At 46.0% G+C, this 19,745-nt stretch overlaps 1 protein-coding gene across 1 annotated transcript in view; it reads left to right on the top strand.

Moving 5' to 3' along the window:
- Positions 1 to 257: 257 nt before the first annotated feature.
- The window catches only part of LOC132394147 (long-chain fatty acid transport protein 6-like), a 158,864-nt gene continuing 139,376 nt past the window's right edge, over positions 258 to 19,745 (top strand). The window contains exons 1-2 of the mRNA XM_059969943.1: positions 258 to 828; positions 12,409 to 12,618. Coding sequence (XP_059825926.1) covers positions 345 to 828; positions 12,409 to 12,618 — 694 coding nt within the window. The 5' untranslated portion in view covers positions 258 to 344. The remainder of the gene's footprint in view (positions 829 to 12,408; positions 12,619 to 19,745) is intronic.

Raw genomic sequence — 19,745 nt, 5'->3', positions numbered from 1 at the left:
TCTCCATATACATCCACGCATGGCATACCTAAACTTTAATCATGTCAGTCTCTTAATTTAGATGCATAGTTTCAAATGAAGCAGGCTAACGAAAAAGACTGCAAGCTTTGTTCTGGTGAACGAGTGCTAAACTTCTTTTGCATTGTACTGTATATCCGTCGTTGCTGGAAAAATAATTACTTTCACTGTTTGGCCATCGCCCTTTCTATTTACTGGGAATTGAGAGAAGAGGGAGAAGGAATGTTCTGCGTGTAACGTGATTGGAGCCGGGAGGCAAAATAACCGGGCGGGTTCAGGGAAAGGGGTCAGTGGTGCACTGTGCGCTAGAGCAGTCGCTGGGCACTATGCTGGCTGTGGTAGTAGCGGCGGTCGTGGCTGGAGCACTGGGTTTATTTCTGCTACTGAAGTTCGGGTTGCCGAATCTGTATTACGATGCGCTTTTCATTCTCCGGTTCGCCAGCATCAGCTGGAGACTGCTGCGATGCTACTTTACCGGCAGGGTGATCACCGTGCTAGATCGCTTCGAGCAGCAATCGAAGTCGAACCCGGACAAGACCCTGCTCCTCTACGAGGGCCGCTCTTTCACTTACCGGGAGGTGGACCGGAGGAGCAACCGGATCGCCCAGGTCTGCATTCAGCCATGGGCCGGGTTGCGAGCTGGGGACACTGTGGCGTTACTGATGAGCAATGAGCCCGACTTCCTGTGTGTTTGGTTCGGCTTGTGCAAGCTGGGCTGCGCCGCAGCGTTCCTTAATACCAGCTTGCGCGCCCGGTCCCTGTTGCATTGTCTGGACAACTCGGGCGCCAAAACCCTCATAGTCGGAGCAGGTAAGGAGGGGCGTGTATTCCTCAACTTCCCAGCGCCCGAGAATGAGGTAGCCAGGGGGGTTTCTTCTATCCCCTCCCCAAGTTCGGGTTTCCAGTTGATTGAAATAAACATACATACCCAGGGTATGTATAAAAATAACTTTTCGCAGTAACACAGTCCATTACAAACATGACAAACGTAAGTTAACATAATTTCATTCACACGACATTAGTGCAAGTTGAGAGAGAAAAAGGAGTACAATCGAGGAAGCGCTAGGATTTTCCACGTTTGTTGAGCCTGATGGCACTGAGGAACAGGCTGTTGTTTTGCACAGGCGGTAGAAGTCTTGGTGGGGTGTAACCATACCCTTAGATTTGTGTCTGCCCCTTTGCGTTCAGGTCTTGTTTTTGCACGTTTTCCTTTTGTATAATTTGTGTTTTATCTGTTATTTGTACCTACGTACCTGTGATCCTCCTGCCGGCAAATTTTTCATTGCACCTGTGCCGCACGATGATCGTGCTTGTGACAATAAACCCGATCTGTTTAGCTGTTTGCACATATGTCTCAGTCAGGCCAATGATCGGCTAAGTTATGGTAACAACTTGCACAAATATATAGAATTACTGTCATATACACCAAGGTGTTGGTGGAAAGCTTATAAAGTAAAAAAAAATACATGGTAAAAATAAACGCTAACATTAGGTATACTAATGCACAGAAAACTGGAGAATGGGGTATAAATGAGGGGACAAGATGTATTGCCTCTGCTCATTTATGCCAGAAGACCATATTCAAGAGGGCTGGTGACATTTTATTGCAACATTTCACTTGAAAGGCACCAGAAGTTCTCCCACACAAGTGTAGGGTTAGATTATGAGCCTAAGGCTAGATGCCAGGAGCCTCTTACTCAGATTCACTCATTCAGAGTTCTGACACTTTATACTAGTCCAAACTTTTTGACTTGAGGGCCACAAAGGGTTCTAAAATTTGACAGGGGGACCGGACCAGGAGCAGATGGACGGAGTGTTTTGGTAATACACCTCATAAGAGAAAATAAAATATCATGGGATATGTAGAAAACATGTACTTTAATTTCAATTGAAAATGAACAAATGCATTACAACAAAATATCTGTCTTTGAAGTCCCATGGTATTTAGCTATTTATTGAAATGACTTTTAAAACACTGAAAATTAAATGAATTAAATACAGCTTTTTTAATAGTAACAGTTATTATTTTAAAGCACTGAAAATTCTGTTATCCTTCAAGATATTATCATCATCACTCTCTTCCTGACTGTCTTTATTTCAAAAACGGTAGGAGATGCACGTCTACTTGTCCTGCTCCTTCTTATTCAATTGTCCCCTGTGCCAAAACTCAACAACGACCCGCACAATGACAGAACAGTGAGAGCGTGCCAGTATGCGGAGCTCTGTGCTCGCAAATCCCCGCAGGCTATCTCCCTTAGCCGGAACACTGGCTAATTGTGAGCCGGTTCGGATGTGCCAGGAAATGGGTCACCACAAGGTCACAAAGTAAAACGCAAATGTGGAGTAATACGCTGCACCTCAACAAAGGTCAATGTATATAGAGTGCGTCATCTATTGGGAAAATGCCAGAATTGTGGGGAAAAAACGTTAACAAGGTTTATTAATATAATTTCATCAAGTTCTGCGGGCCGGATTAAAAAGCTTAACGGGCCGCATATGGCCCGCAGGCTGTAGTTTGCCCATGCCTGTACTAGACCTATATTGCAGCTGGTGAGGTCATTAGGTTAATTTCACTTTTAGTTAAGAAAAAAAATGTTTAAAATTTATTTTTAAAATTTTACTTTTAGTTAAGTCCTTAAGCTAGGCCCATGAAGTAATTAAGTGGAAGAATGTGAACTAAGTTGCATCCATGACAGAGATTTCATGCATTTCAAAAGCAGCAACGTCTCAAAATTAACATCTAAACATAAGTTCTCATCTGAATGCTTCTGTTTACTGACTCTTATTGTTGTCTTTCTCATTGCTGCTTCCATGCTTGGCAATTATCTTTTTCTGATTCTCCTGTTACATGCACCCTACCTAGTCTAGTAAACCTGTAGTAGTATTTTCCAGTTTATTGGTTTTCTTCTTCAACCAACTAAAATACTACACACCCACTTTTCAAAATTAAATTTGATTTGCCAAGTATCTGTACATTTTAGTATCCAACGAAATTTTTCACTAACCACTTCACAGATTGCCATGTTTCCATAATTATTGTCATCAACATAGAGTGAATTCTGGTTAATTGGTTCGTCAATTAATCAGGGCAGCTACTTATCTGGGACAGCTTTTAAGGAACAAAAATTAATTGAGACAATAGCAGGGATTCTCTTCATTCATTTGGGACACTATGCCACCTAATTGGAAAGGAGACTGGTTGAGCAGTTTCTAACTACTGTCCAACATATGAATTTGTGTGGCCATTAGACACTGCACTGTGTTTAGGGTAAACAGTTTTTAAATAGAATTAGCTGTGTGCATTTGTGTTCAACAAGCTGTGATTTTTGTCACATAGATAGTTGGCGAGAAATAAGCAGTAAGACAATTTTGAATTGTTTTGTTCGCTGTGGTTTCAAGCATTCAGGCTTGGAGATCTAGAAACAGCCAGAAGTGAAAATGAAATGATTTTGCTACTTCAGCAAGTTAGGTACTATGAAGAATTTGAAGGTATTGACAGTCACTTTAAATGTTGCAATGACAATGAAGATTTGGAGGTTGCAATCATTGAAAGCATTGTGTGAAGGCAATCCTTTATCTGCACTAGGTGTCTGTGGTAATCTTGTTCCTTTACAGTTGATCAAAAGAACATGGCAGTGTGTTGGTTGTCCATCGACGATGATGATGAAACTTGTGAGGGAGAGTGTTTAAAGTGCAAAATCCATTGCACTGGGACAGTTTCACTCTCTTGACCTTAGAAGTCTAGGTCCGGTGGTACATGTAGTTGCTCCAAACTGGTGTCTTCCTTTATTGCAGCGGATAACCGTACCTTCCATACGTTATAATGCCCTTTGCTCTCCTCAAAGTGTTGTAGAGCTGCCTTCTTGGTCATGGCATCTCACTGGATCTGCCCAATCCACTGGAGCTGACCTTACTTTCTAGGACTGGTGTGTCCTTATTTCACCGGGGCCTGCCAACTGCCCTCACCTTCTTTAGCCAGCCTGTCGATGCAGTATACTGTGGTGTGACTGCTGTAACATGCAAACGGCTACTTGGAGATACAGGTGAGAGCCGAGAGCCCAATAGGGACCAAAGGTGAGTGAACTGTCCCAGAATGGACATTGCATGACAAGGCCCTTCTCTAGAGGTGCTACCCCTCCCTGGACAGCCCATACATGGCAACATACACCAGAAGAATTCTTCCATCAGTAACTATGAAGAACTAATACACAGTTTTATACCACTGTAGTATATCGCTAGTTTATGTATTTCATTTAAATACATAATTTGTTACTTAATTAAATAGTACTTTGTCTTTTTTATACCTTTTTAGTTATTTCCAACAAACTTTGGCTCAATGGGGCAGCAGCTTAGTTGGGCCAAAATGTACTAGTCCCAGTGTATCCCAATTAACTGGAATTTACTGTACTTGAAGATAATATCCTGTAAACCCAAGTCAAAGTTGATACATATTTGGAAAAATGACAGTGGTCCTTGTACTGACCAAAGGGGAACTTCTCTGTATACTTCCAGTCAGCCCAATATTTGGTGAATTTTCTATCCAGATGGATAATAATACCTCTTTTTTACCAGAATGTTAATATTGATGGCAAGTTTATTTTATGAAACACCATTTGAAAATCCCTATATTTCACAGCAACTGCATTTCTCTCTCTGATACTAAAATCCATCAAATGGGATAAACGAGATTTTTAAAATTCTGAGCTAGCTTTAGTACTTAATGAACACTCATTTGTCCATCATTATTGTTTCAAGAGCTTTTCACATCACTGCTGTTAAACTAGTCTGCTATAACTGGGTTTATCTCTACATCCATTCAGTTATATTGCGATCATATTACAAATGATTGTGTTTTTGAGGAGGTGATTGTGGTCATTTAATGAAAGTATATCAGTGGATGTTGTCTACTTGGATTTTAGTAAAGGGTTTGACAATGTCCCTCATTGGAGATTCATCCAGAAGTTTAAGAGGCATGGAATCCACTGTAAGTTGGATTCAGAATTGGTTTTCCCAGAGGGTAATATTCGATGGGACTTAGTTTGGCTGAAGGTCTGTGACTGGTATTTCACAGGGAGCTCTGCTGTTTGTGGTACAACCTGGATGAAATTATAAATGCATGGGTCAGTAAGTTTGCAGATGATATGAAGACTGGCCATATTATGTATAGAAAACTGGCAAAGGATACAGTAGGATATAAACCAGTGGCAAAAATTGGCAGAGCAAACACACATGGAGTTTAACCTATAAAATAAAATCTATTTATCCTCAGTAATCTTTAGTCATCCAAAAGTTTGAGTTACTTGAAACTAAAGTTTTTTTTTTGGAAATACAGTGGATTGCAGTTAATTAGGACCAGTACATTTTGGCCCAATTAAGCGGTTGCCCCAATTACTTGGAAATAGTTAAAAAGGTATAAAAAGTCAAAGTACAATGTAACTGAAGTTATGAAATATAGGAAACATTAGAACTCTAGCAATGCTATTACAGTACTATAAAACAGCTTAATAGTTCCTAAAATTTATCAACAGAGGAATTCATCCAGTATACCCTACTGTGTTCATTTGATTGACTGTAAATGAACAAAGTCATCACTGACACCTAGTGCATTGATTCATTATGTGATCCATTTTTTTAACCTGATAGAGATACCCGCATGGTGTGTTGCCTCCCAGGTGCCAGGGTATGGGAAGTCTTGGATCGGGTGCAGAGTATTCTGAAGGGAAAGGATGAACAGACTAAAGTCTTGGTACACGTTGGTACCAATGACATAGGTAGAAAAAGGAAGGAGGTCCTGAAGAGAGAATTCAGGGAGTTAGGTTGGAGGCTGAAAAACAGGACCTCCAGGGTCGTAATCCCATGACTGCTGCCTGTGCCACATGATAATGAGCTCAAGAATAGCATGATCAGGCATATTAATGCATGGCTGAGACACTGGTGTAGGGAGCAGGGCTTTGGATTCCTGGATCACTGGAGAAGGTACAACCTATATAAAAAGGATGGATTACACCTGAACCCAAAGGGGCCCATTATCCTAGCAGGCAGGTTAAATAGAGCTGTTAGGGGCAGTTTCAACTAATTTGGCTAGGGGATGGGAACCAGAGTGACAGGACTAAGGAAGGGGAAAACAGAAATAAATTAAAGATAGCATGCAACACAGATGATAGGAAGGACAGGCAGAAGATGAGGCCCAGTGAGATGATTTACAACATAAATCAACAAATACTAGACTGAAAGTGTTAGACTGAATGTACGCAGCATAAGAAATAAAATGGACGATTTAAAATTCAGCTGCAGATTAGCAAGTATGACATCGTGGCCATCCCTAAAATTTGGCTAAAGGATGGCTGCCATTGGGAGATGAACATCCAAGGATATACGGTGTATCAGTAAGATAGGTTAGTAGGCAAAGGGGTTGGTGTGGTCCTATTTATAGGAAATTATATTACGTCATTAGAAAGGGATGACATAAGATCAGAAGCTGTAGGGTCTCTATGGGTTAAGTTAAGAAATGGCAAAGGTAAAAGGTCTCTCATGGCAGTTCTATACAGGACTCTAAACAGCAGCTGGGATGTGGATTACAAATTGCACCAGGAAGTAGAAAAGGTGTGTCAGGATGACGATGTCATGATAATCGTTGGATATTTAACATGAAAGTGGCTGTGCTGGATTGGGTGTTGTGCAATGATCTGGAGATGATAAGAGAGCTTAAGCAAAATGATCGAGTTCACTTTGAAATTTGAGAAGGAGAAGCTAAATTCCATCATGTTGGTACTTCAGTGGAATAAAGGAAATTACAATGGCATGAGAGGGGAACTGGCCAAATTTGACTGGAAAGGGAGAAAGGGACACTAGCAGGAAGGACAGCAGAGCAGCGATGGCTGGAGTCTCTGTGAAAAATGAGAAAGGTGCAAGACAGATATCTTACAAATAAGAAGAAATTTTCAAAGGGAAGAAGGACACTACCATGGCTGACAATTCAAGTCAGAGCCAAAGTAAAAGCAAAAGAGAGGGCATACAAGGAAGCCAAAGCTAGTGGGAAGATAGAGGATTGGGAAGCTTTTAAAAACTTGCAGAAGGAACCTAAGAAGTTCATTAGGAAGGAAGCTGGTGACTAATATCAAAGAAGATACTAAAAGATTTTTTAAGTATATAAAGGGTAAAAGAGAGTTGAGGGTAGATACAGGACCAATAGAAAATGACTCTGGAGATATTGCATTGAGAGACGTAGAGATGGCAGATGAACTGAATGCATATTTTGCATCAGTCTTCACAGTGGAAGACATTTGCAGTATACTGGACATTCAAGAGTGTCAGGGAAGTGAAGTATATGCAGTAAAAATTATGACTGAGAAAGTGCTCAGGAAGCTTAATGGTCTGAGGGTGGATAAATCTCCTGGACCTGATGGAATGCACCCTCAGGTTCTGAAGGAAGTAGCTGGAGAGATCTGCTATTAAGAAAGGTAGGAGGCAGCAGAAAGGAAACAATAGACCTGCTAGCCTGATATCAGTGGTTGGGAAGTTGTTGGAATTGATTACTGGGGATGAGATTATGGAATACCTGGAGGCACATGACAAGATAGGCCAAAGCCAGCTGAAAGGAAAATCCTGCCTGACTAACCTCCTGTAATTTTTTGAGGAAATTACAAACAGGGTAGACAAAGGAGATGTAGTAGATGTGGTGTACTTGGATTTTCAGAAGGCCTTTGTTATGGTGTCACACATGAGACCGCTTAGCAAGATAAGAGCCCATGGAATTACAAGGAAGTTACTAGCATGGGTGGAGCATTGGCTGGTTGGCAGAAAACAGAGGGTGAGAATAAATGGATCCTATTCTGGCTGGCTGCCGATTACCAGTGGAGTTCCACAGGGGTCAGTTTTGAGACTGCTGCTTTTTATGACGTATGTCAGTGATTTGGACTATGGGATTAATGGATTTGTAGCTAAATTTGCCAACAATACAAAGATAGGTGGAGGAGTGGATAGTATTGAGGAAACAGAGAGCCTGCAGAGAGACTTAGATTGTTTAGAGGAGTGGTAAAAGAAGTGGCAAATGAAATACAATGTTGGGAAGTGTATGGTCATGGATTTTGGTAGAAGAAATAAATGGGCAGACTATTATTTAGATGGGGAGGGAATTCAAAATGCAGAGATACAAAGGGACTTATGAGTGCTTGTGCAGGATACCGTAAAGGTTAACCTCCATGTTGAGTCAGTGTTGAAAAAGGTTAATGCAGTATTCGCATTCATTCTAGAGGTATAGAATACAATTACAGGGATGTGATGTTGAAGCTCTAAAAGGCAATTGTGAGACTATACTTGGAGTATTGTGCACAGTTTTCAGCTCCTTATTTTAGAAAGGATATACTAACATTGGAAAGGGTTCAGAAAAGATTCATGAGCTTCCAGGAATGGTAGGGTTACCACATGAGAAACATCTGGCAGCTGTTGGGCTGTTTTCCCTGGAGTTCAGGAGAATGAAGAGGGATCTCAGAAACATTCCAAATGTTAAAAGTCCTGAACAGATTAGATATGGCAAAGTTATTTTCCATGGTAGGGCAGTCTAGGACAAGAGGGCATGACTTTAGGATTGAAGGATGTCCATTTAGAACAACAATGCGGAGAAATTACTTTAGTCAGAGGATGGTAAATCTGTGAAATTCATTGCCACAAGCACCTGTGGAGGTCAAGTCATTGGGTGCATTTAAGGCAGAGATAGATGGATTCCTGATTAGCTGGGGCATCAAAGGGTCTGGGGAGAAGGCAGGGGAGTGGGGATGACTGGAAGAATTGGATCAGCCCATGATTGAATGGCAGAGCAGACTCGCTGGGCCGAATGGCCTACTTCTGCTGCTATATCTTATCGTCTTATTTTAATTATGTGTTTGTATCCAAGGGAACCATTTGGTGTGCCACAATATAAAAAAAATTCCTCTTTAATCAGCATTGTAGATACCATCTGCTCAAAATTTTGGAAGCGAGTAAGGGAATTTTGTAGATTTCCATGTTTCTGCACACACAGAATCAGCACTACCTTTTTTGCTGTATGCTTTCTTGAATATAATCTGGTGTCAGCATTTGACAAAATCTTCATGACCAGCTTCTTCGCTAGCTCCCCTGACTTGATTTTTAATTAACATTGGTCCACTGAGATGCACACCTCACCCAGTTACAATGGATAGCCACTGACTGAGAGCCTCTTGAATATCTTGGATCTTTACCTTCATGCTTTTGTGTTTGGGATGTTCGCTGTTGTCCCCAGCATAATGCCCATTCTTCTCGCAGTTTATCTGGCTGATGTATCAAGCATGCAATTGTAGATTTCTGCCAGCTGATGTTGAGTGAGGTTCGGGGGAGACAGTAATTTTCTCGGCTAGTGTCAAATCTTTCCATGGCATTTTTGCAAGGGTCTGAAACGTTTAAAGTCAAAATAATAAAATTAAATTATCAAAAATCATTGGCCCAGATGGATAACATGAAACAAGTACATGCAACTAACGCTATTTTCTCAATTAGTTTTTGTTCTTTAAGAGTTGTCCCAAATAAGTGGCTGCCCTGATAAACTGATGGCCCAATTAACTAGAATCCACTGTCTTCTGTATTGTGTGCTGTTATTTAACTTATATTTTCAGAAAACTCTGTAGCTATTACACTGCCCCGCCACTGTTTACTGATTCACATGTGTGTCCCTGTTACCATTATTCAAATATTATAGATATTTATTTAGTGTTTTTGGTGCTTTTCTCAGAATCATCAATAATTCCATTGCCAACTTGATAGAAACAATAACATAACTGTGAGAGTAGTCATTGGAAGTTTTTGCTCAGCTTCAATTTTACTCATTTAGGATTGAAAACTAGAAACAGTTCAGTGTTGTTGTGCTTCCAGCACATTTGTTCCTCAGTTGATGCCGGATGGAGATACTGCCAAATAAAGGACAAAAAATTGCCCCAGTAACTGGAAAATATGTTGACAATCTCTATTGTTTTCCTTTTACACAAGCTCTGTCATACAAAGTGAAACAGTAATTTTATTTAAAAGCAGAGGAAGGGTCTGATGTAATCTTATTATAACATTTGCATGTTACAGCCAGTCTGCAGGTCTTGTTTTATAAGTCACTAAACATGGCAAAACCTTTTAGGTATTAAGTTACTTGAAACTAAAGCTTATCTAGATATTTTGATTATGAAAGTGATACAGGAATATTAACTCCAATACTCCTAGACGACATTTCTATTACAAATCATATCATTAAAAGATTCCCAAAATGAATACTGGATGTTCAGCCTTGCTTACGTTGATATGCTGAACAATTAGAATTGATCATTATGATAGCTTTCAAGTAATTGAAAGAAATTATGGTCTAGATTTTGCTATTTAAATGCTGAAAGTTTCGCATGGAGTTTCTAGCGTTTACCCCTATAGATGTTGGCAAATTTGAGACTCCTGCATGAACATAGAAGTCTTTATTTAGCTTACCAGGCTATGTTGCTGATTTGCAGACAATGCACCCCCATTGAAGATTAATGGAGCATTTACTAATTTGAAAGAATTTTAACTGTATGCAACAATTTACTAGTTTTTAAATGTTTTCAAAACTGCATTTAAAGACGCTGAGAAATCTTGACAGCTTTGATAGATAGCAAAACAGTTTCCAGAAAAGTTTTGAATGGATTTGTCCTGATGATTATATATTTTGAAGCCCTGTTAGAGATCTAAGAGTCAGGCTATTTGGGAACGATGAAGGGAATAAATGGGAAAAGCATGCTAAATTCCTACCATTTTCTAGAATCTGTGCAATCTAAATGCTGTAAATATTTCAACCATGCTGTTAGAAAGCTTCCAAGAGGGCCACAAACTTGCGTTCCTCAATGATCAGAAGAGCTACGTTAGCTGGAGTCAGGGCCTTGTGCTTTGACTGTTGTTAGGGTCACCCATGCCGAACAGGTAGAGGCCAGGCTAAGCATGGTCCACCAGTCATCCAGGTTTGTGGGCTCAGCTCAGAGCTAACAACACTGATGGTCAAAAAACAATTGTTATGGAAATAACAATGAAGAATCCATTTATACAGACAGATGTGGAGGACTTTCAATGCTGTCTTAAATGCCAGTGGCGTAATGAGCAGTAAGTTAGAATGAGAAACTTTGCGAGTGTAGAAAATGCAGGAAGACAGTGTAATTATGTACTCAGTTAACTAAGCATTCATGAATCAACAGATTTGCTTCCAAATGGAACAAAGCAGTATTAGTTTTATATGCTAATTTACTAAAAGACAAAATTTGCTGTGGAAATTCCTAGTCTAACTAGAAATGTGTTGTACAATGTTAAATCTGATTTCTATGGGACTATATGTGTAACCAGGAATATCAAAGAAGGGTTTGGCAATTTGCTGCCTTGGATCCATGCCAGCTGCTAATGGAGCCATCCTACTTATATTCAATGATTCAAAGATTTAAAGTATATTTTATATAAATTATACAACCTTGATTACTCCTCCTTTCCTTACTTCCCTGTATTTATGTAATATATTTTCTCCCACTCATGTCCGTAAGCTTCCTTTAGTTCTTTTTGCTATTATGCTAGATAAAGGGGTGATTTATTGTAGTCAATTAACCAATCAGCACCTCTTTGGGTTGTGGGAGGAAACTGAAGCTCCTGGAGAAAACCTACCCAACATTTCCTAAAGTAACGCACACAAAATGCTGATGGAACACAGCAGGCCAGGCAGCATCTATGGGAAGAAGCACTGTCGGCATTTAGGGCCAAGACCCTTGGCCAGAACGAATTTCCTAAAGTATTTTCATTATTTTTAGGAGGATAATAATTTATTTATTGACATACAGCATGGAATAGGCCCTATGAGTCACTCTGCCCCCAATTTAATCCTAGCATAATCAAGGGAGAACTTACAAAGCCCAAGTTACCTGCCAACTGGTACATCTTTGGACTGTGGGAGTCAACTGGAGCATCCGGAAGGAACCCAGACGTTCACAGGGAGAACATGCAAACTCCTTACAGACAGTGGTGGAAATTGAACCAGGTAGAACATTGTGGTAACCGCTACACTCTCATGCCACCCATGGGGCACCATTCCACCCCCTCCCCGACTTCTGCACTTCCCTATAACATCTTTTAAACCACAGAGGATGTTGCACTACTGCAGTTCAACTATCTGGTGCATTTTGATTTTCATTGCTCTATTTTTGACGGCTGTCCTATTCCTCTGCCTCTTTAATAATTACCAGAATGAAGGTGAGTTGATAGATCAAATGGCACTATAACAGTAAAAGACTGTTTAACTTATTATTTCCTTAGATTTACAAGTAGGTGATTAGTAATATCTAAATTTTTAATGTATGTGAAATTGTGTTGATTTTTTTTCATGATCTGCAGATCTAATTGATGCTGTGAAAGACATTCTTGCAAGCATCAAGGAGAAGAATATATCAGTATGGATCATGGCAAAAAGTTGCATATACCAAGGAGTGGATACTCTTGCAGATAAAGTAGAAAAAGCACCTGAGAGTCCTGTGCCAGCAACGTGGAAATCTACAGTCCAGTTGAAATCTCCCTTTCTTTATATATTCACTTCAGGAACAACAGGTAGTATACTAAGGATTTCTATTTTACTCTATAATTTGTCCTGTGGAGAAGTTTTGTTTTAAGAATGTCAGCTGCCATTATTCTTATTGCAGAACTGTTAGTACCAGAGTAATTTAGAACTAGGGGCATGTAAATATCCAGAAATGGAGGAGTGCTGTTATACTGGAGATTGACAGGCCTGGAGTTGGCTACATAGGGAGGAAGGGACATAGTGTGAATCTGAAAACCAGATCTATTTTAAAGTCCAAGGTAAAAGCTGGGAGTTAATATAGGTGAACAAATGCAGGCATAATTCGTGAATATGACTTAGTGCAAGTTAGGATTTTGTGAGCAAAGGTTGCAGTGAGCTTAAATTTATAGAGTACAGAAGAACAACTTTTTTAACTTCACAAATGAAATTTATTCTTAGTTTAAAGTGTATGCAAAGGAAGAGACTGCATATAACTTTTACATTCATGGTTGTTACATTTTGTAGTAGAACGAAAAAAGACACAAACATCGAGTCAATTCCATGCATGTGGCTCCCTGAGGTGATTGCACTTTCATTATTCAAGAACTCTACCTCTCCATGTGCAGTAGCAGAGGGAACCGAGACAGTGATCCTTCTCCCCAGTGCATTGAGCGTCAATGAATCCCTCAGCATGTACTCCTGAAGACTGGACTGTACCAGTCTGCAGCATTCCCTTACAAGCATCTCGCTGTGCTGCAAGACCAAGAGTTTGCCCCTGATACAATCTCAAACTGGTTGTAGATGCTGATCAATCTTAAAGCTGACCATGGGCCTGAGTAGAAGATAGCAACATTGTTCATGTCCAGGAAGAAGTGTGTGCCTTCACTGCCTCGTAATCTCACCACTCTTATACTGTCGGTCTCCCTGATGTATTTGGCAAAGGGTTCAATGCAATGCATAAACAATACAGGGAGAATGGATAACCCTGTGTGATTCCAGACTTGATAGGGAACCTATCCATCTTCTATATATTAAATTGGACTGTACTACTGATACCTGTGTGAAAGCAGTTGGATCCAATTTCTGATTCCCATTCCATGGAGCCAGTCAGCACCTTCAGGGACAGTGGCTGATCCACACTTTCACACTTACTGTCATATAGCACCTCTATAACGGAAGACAGAAAATTCTGGGAGGCTGTTCTGTTTAAGATCTTACTATCACTGGCGTGAAAGGATCTACAGATCTTCAGTTAGTCTGTCTGTGGGTACGTTACTGAGCTGTCCTCTTCCTTAAGGCTAAGGATCATAGTGTTTGCTTGTGAACCTTTTGGAAGAAGAAGCATGAGCATGTCTCACCCTACTCCAGAAAGCAAACCCTTGATCAGAAGGTGACTTGATTTCTGTGGCAAAAACCACAGCTTGTCAGCCCTTCACTCTCAGACCTCCTCTCTCACATCCAGCCTCCTCGACTGCAGGAGGAGAAGTTTCGGCAATTCTGTCTGGAGTTGGCACAACTCCGTCTGACTCTGTCTGGCTTTCTGAACACCTTTGAAGAAGAATAACCATTTGATATTTTCCTCAGTTGCTTCCCACCGGTGAATCAGAGAGTCAAAGAGGGGCTTCACAGACCTCCAACTTATTTAATCCCTCTTTAATTCCTCAATGTTCTCTCGGGTCAGAGGCTTGGCACTCAACTGCATCTCCCTGTCTGTCTTCTGGATCCCTGTAACTGACAGCAAGTTCAAAGGAGACAGTGGTCAAAGGAAAACACTGATTGTGACTGCATTCAACATGAAGAAGACATCTATCCAGGACTTAAGCCTGTTCTGGGTCAGTAGCAAACGGGGTACTAAAGGCATTGCACATCTTTGCACCTTTAACTGTTTCGAACAGGGTTCTAGAGCTGTTGTCCAGTCTCCTTTCAGCACTGCTGGATTGTCTGGTTGCGCAGTGATGGAATTGAAGTCACTGGCTAGAATGACTGGACAGGACATGGACAGCAGTTGTGAGAGGTACGAAAGGACAGTTAGCTGCTTGCCCAACACAGCGGCACAGCCTCCCGTAGAGAGCGACCGCTCGTAACAGCGACAAAGCATCCCGTAGAGAGTGACCGCTCGACATAGGGACACAGCCTCCCGTAGGGAGTGACAGCTCGACACAGGGACAGAGTCTTCCGTAGACAGAGACCGCTCGACACAGGGACACAGCCTGCCGTAGAGAGTGACCACTGGACACAGTGGCACAGCCTCCCGTAGAGAGCGACCGCTCGACACAGAGAACACAGCCTCCCGTAGAGAGCGACCGCTCGACACAGCGACCGGCCTCCCGTAGAGAGCGACCGCTCGAAACAGGGACACAGCCTCCCGCAGAGACTGACCGCTTGACACAGCGACACGGCCTCTCGTAGAGAATGAACGCTCGACACAGGGACACGGTCTCCCTTAGAGAGTGACTGCTCGACACAGGGACACAGCCTTCCGTAGAGAGTGACCGCTCGACACAGCGGCAGAGCCTCCCGTAGAGAATGACCGCTCGACACGGACACGGCCTCCCGCAGAGAGTGACGGCTCGATACAGCGGCACGGCCTCCCGTAGAGAATGACCGCTTGACACAGCGACACAGCCTCCCGTAGAGAGTGATCACTGGACACAGCGGCACAGCCTCCCGTAGAGAGCGACCGCTCGACACAGGGACAGGGCCTCCCATAGAGAGTGACCACTCGATAGAGGGACACGGCCACCCGTCGAGAGAGACCGCTCGACACAGCCGCACTGCTTCCCGTAGAGAGTGACCTCTCGACACAGGGACACAGCCTCCCATAGAGAGTGACCGCTCGACACAGCGAGACAGCCTCCCGTAGAGAGTGACCGCTCGAGACTGCGACACAGCCTCCTGTAGAGAGTGACCGCTCGACACAGCCTCCCATAGGGAGTGACCGCTCGACACAGCGGCACAGCCTCCCGTAGGGAGTGACCGCTCGACACAGCGACACGGCCTCCCGTAGAGAGTGACCGCTCGACACAGCGACACGGCCTCCCGTAGAAAATGACCGCTCGAGACAGCGACACAGCCTCCCGTAGACAGTGACCACTCGACACAGGGACACAACCTCCCGTAGGGAGTGACCGCTCGACACAGCGGTACAGCCTCCCGTAGAGTGACCGCTCGATACAGGGACACGGCCTCCCGTAGAGAATGACCGATCGACACAAGGACACAGACTCCCGTGGAGAGTGACCACTCGACACAGCGACGCAGCCTCCCGTAGAGAGTGACCGCTCGACACAGGGACACAGCCTCCCGTAGGGAGTGACCGCTCGACACAGCGGCACTGCTTCCCGTAGAGAGTGACCGCTTGACACTGCGACACAGCCTCCTGTAGAGAGTGACCACTCGACACAGGGACACAGCCTCCCGTAGGGAGTGACTGCTCGACACAGCGGCACGGCCTCCCGTAGAGTGACCGCTCGATGCAGGGACACAGCCTCCCATAGAGAGTGACCGCTCGAGACAGCGGCACAGCCTCCCGTAGTGTGTGACCGCTCGACACAGCGGCACAGCATCCCGTAGGGTGTGACCACTCGAGACAGCGACACTGCCTCCCGTAGAGAGTGACCACTCGACACAGGGACACAGCCTCCCGTAGGGAGTGACCGCTCGACACAGAGGCACAGCATCCCGTAGGGTGTAACCACTCGAGACAGCGACACTGCCTCCCGTAGAGAGTGACCACTCGACACAGGCACACAGCCTCCCGTAGAGTGACCGCTCAATACTGGGACACGGCCTCCCGTAGAGAATGACCGATCGACACAGGGACACAGCCTCCCGTGGAGAGTGACCACTCGACACAGAGACACAGCCTCCCATAGGGAGTGACCGATCGAGACAGCGACACAGCTTCCCGTAGAGAGTGACCACTCGACACAGGGACACAGCCTCCCGTAGGGAGTGACCGCTCGACACAGAGGCACAGCATCCCGTAGGGTGTGACCACTCGAGACAGCGACACTGCCTCCCGTAGAGAGTGACCACTCGACACAGGGACACAGCCTCCCGTAGAGTGACCGCTCGATACTGGGACACGGCCTCTCGTAGAGAATGACCGATCGACACAGGGACACAGCCTCCCGTGGAGAGTGACCACTCGACACAGCGACACAGCCTCCCGTAGAGAGTGACTGCTCGACACAGAGACACAGCCTCCCATAGGGAGTGACCGATCAAGGCAGCGACACAGCTTCCCGTAGAGAGTGACCACTCGACACAGGGACACAGCCTCCCATAGTGAGTGAACGCTCGACACAGCGGCACGGCCTCCCATAGAGTGACCGCTCGACACAGGGACACGGCCTCCCTTAGAGAATGACCGATCAACACAGCGGCACAGTCTCCCGTAGGGAGTGACTGCTTGACACAGAGGCACGGCCTCCCGTAGAGTGACCGCTCGATACAGGGACACAGCCTCCCATAGAGAGTGACCGCTCGACACAGTGACACGGCCTCCCGTAGAAAATGACCGCTCGAGACAGTAACACAGCCTCCCGTAGACAGTGACCACTCGACACAGGGACACAACCTCCCGTAGGGAGTGACCGCTCGACACAGCGGTACAGCCTCCCGTAGAGTGACCGCTCGATACAGGGACACGGCCTCCCGTAGAGAATGACCGATCGACACAAGGACACAGACTCCCGTGGAGAGTGACCACTCGACACAGCGACGCAGCCTCCCGTAGAGAGTGACCGCTCGACACAGCCGCACTGCTTCCCGTAGAGAGTGACCGCTCGAGACAGCGACACAGCCTCCCGTAGAAAGTGACCACTCGACACAGGGACACAGCCTCCCGTAGAGTGACTGCTCGATGCAGGGACACAGCCTCCCATAGAGAGTGACCGCTCGAGACAGCGACACAGCCTGCCGTAGAGTGACTGCTCGATACAGGGACACAGCCTCCCGTAGAGAGTGACCACTCGACACAGGGCCACAGCCTCCCGTAGAGAGTGACCGCTCGACACAGAGGCACAGCATCCCGTAGGGTGTGACCACTCGAGACAGCGACACAGCCTCCCGTAGAGTGACCGCTCGATACTGGGACACGGCCTCCCGTAGAGAGAGACTGCTCGACACAGGAACACAGCCTCCCATAGAGAGTGACCGTTCGATACAGCGACACGGCCTCCCGTACAGAGCGACCGCTTGACACAGCGACACAGCCTCCCGTAGAGAGTGACTGCTCGACACAGCGACACAGCCTCCCGTAGAGAGTGACCACTCGACACAGGGACACAGCCTCCCATAGTGAGTGAACGCTCGACACAGAGGCACGGCCTCCCGTACAGAGTGACCGCTCGACACAGCGACACGGCCTCCCGTAGAAAATGACCGCTCGAGACAGCGACACAGCCTCCCGTAGACAGTGACCACTCGACACAGGGACACAACCTCCCGTACGGAGTGACCGCTCGACACAGCGGTACAGCCTCCCGTAGAGTGACCGCTCGATACAGGGACACGGCCTCCCGTAGAGAATGACCGATCGATACAAGGACACAGACTCCCGTGGAGAGTGACCACTCGACACAGCGACGCAGCCTCCCGTAGAGAGTGACCGCTCGACACAGGGACACAGCCTCCCGTAGGGAGTGACCGCTCGACACAGGGACACAGCCTCCCGTAGGGAGTGACCGCTCGACACAGCGGCACGGCCTCCCGTAGAGTGACCGCTCGATGCAGGGACACAGCCTCCCATAGAGAGTGACCACTCGAGACAGCGACACTGCCTCCCGTAGAGAGTGACCACTCGAGACAGCGGCACAGCATCCCGTAGGGTGTGACCACTCGAGACAGCGACACTGCCTCCCGTAGAGAGTGACCACTCGACACAGGGACACAGCCTCCCGTAGGGAGTGACCGCTCGACACAGAGGCACAGCATCCCGTAGGGTGTGACCACTCGAGACAGCGACACTGCCTCCCATAGAGAGTGACCACTCGAGACAGCGGCACAGCCTCCCGTAGTGTGTGACCGCTCGACACAGCGGCACAGCATCCCGTAGGGTGTGACCACTCGACACAGGGACACAGCCTCCCGTAGGGAGTGACCGCTCGACACAGAGGCACAGCATCCCGTAGGGTGTGACCACTCGAGACAGCGACACTGCCTCCCGTAGAGAGTGACCACTCGACACAGGGACACAGCCTCCCGTAGAGTGACCGCTCGATACTGGGACACGGCCTCCCGTAGAGAATGACCGATCGACACAGGGACACAGCCTCCCGTGGAGAGTGACCACTCGACACAGCGACACAGCCTCCCGTAGAGAGTGACTGCTCGACACAGAGACACAGCCTCCCATAGGGAGTGACCGATCGAGGCAGCGACACAGCTTCCCGTAGAGAGTGACCACTCGACACAGGGACACAGCCTCCCATAGTGAGTGAAAGCTCGACACAGCGGCACGGCCTCCCATAGAGTGACCGCTCGACACAGCGACACGGCCTCCCGTAGAAAATGACCGCTCGAGACAGTAACACAGCCTCCCGTGGAGAGTGACCACTCGACACAGGGACACAGCCTCCCGTAGAAAGTGACCACTCGACACAGGGACACAGCCTCCCGTAGAGTGACCGCTCGATGCAGGGACACAGCCTCCCATAGAGAGTGACCGCTCGAGACAGCGACACAGCCTGCCGTAGAGTGACTGCTCGATACAGGGACACAGCCTCCCGTAGAGAGTGACCACTCGACACAGGGCCACAGCCTCCCGTAGAGAGTGACCGCTCGACACAGAGGCACAGCATCCCGTAGGGTGTGACCACTCGAGACAGCGACACAGCCTCCCGTAGAGTGACCGCTCGATACTGGGACACGGACTCCCGTAGAGAATGACCGATCGACACAGGGACACAGCCTCCCGTAGAGAGTGACTGCTCGACACAGAGACACAGCCTCCCATTGAGAGTGACCGCTCGAGGCAGCGACACAGCCTCCCGTGGAGAGTGACCACTCGACACAGCGACACAGCCTCCCGTAGAGAGTGACTGTTCGAGGCAGCGACACAGCTTCCCGTAGAGAGTGACCACTCGACACAGGGACACAGCCTCCCATAGTGAGTGAACGCTCGACACAGCGGCACGGCCTCCTATAGAGTGACCGCTCGACACAGGGACAC

Source organism: Hypanus sabinus, chromosome 5, assembly GCF_030144855.1.
Source record: "Hypanus sabinus isolate sHypSab1 chromosome 5, sHypSab1.hap1, whole genome shotgun sequence".
Lineage (NCBI taxonomy): Eukaryota > Metazoa > Chordata > Chondrichthyes > Myliobatiformes > Dasyatidae > Hypanus > Hypanus sabinus.
The sequence above is the reverse complement of the archived record's forward strand: the minus strand, read 5'-3'. Positions and strand labels throughout refer to the sequence as shown.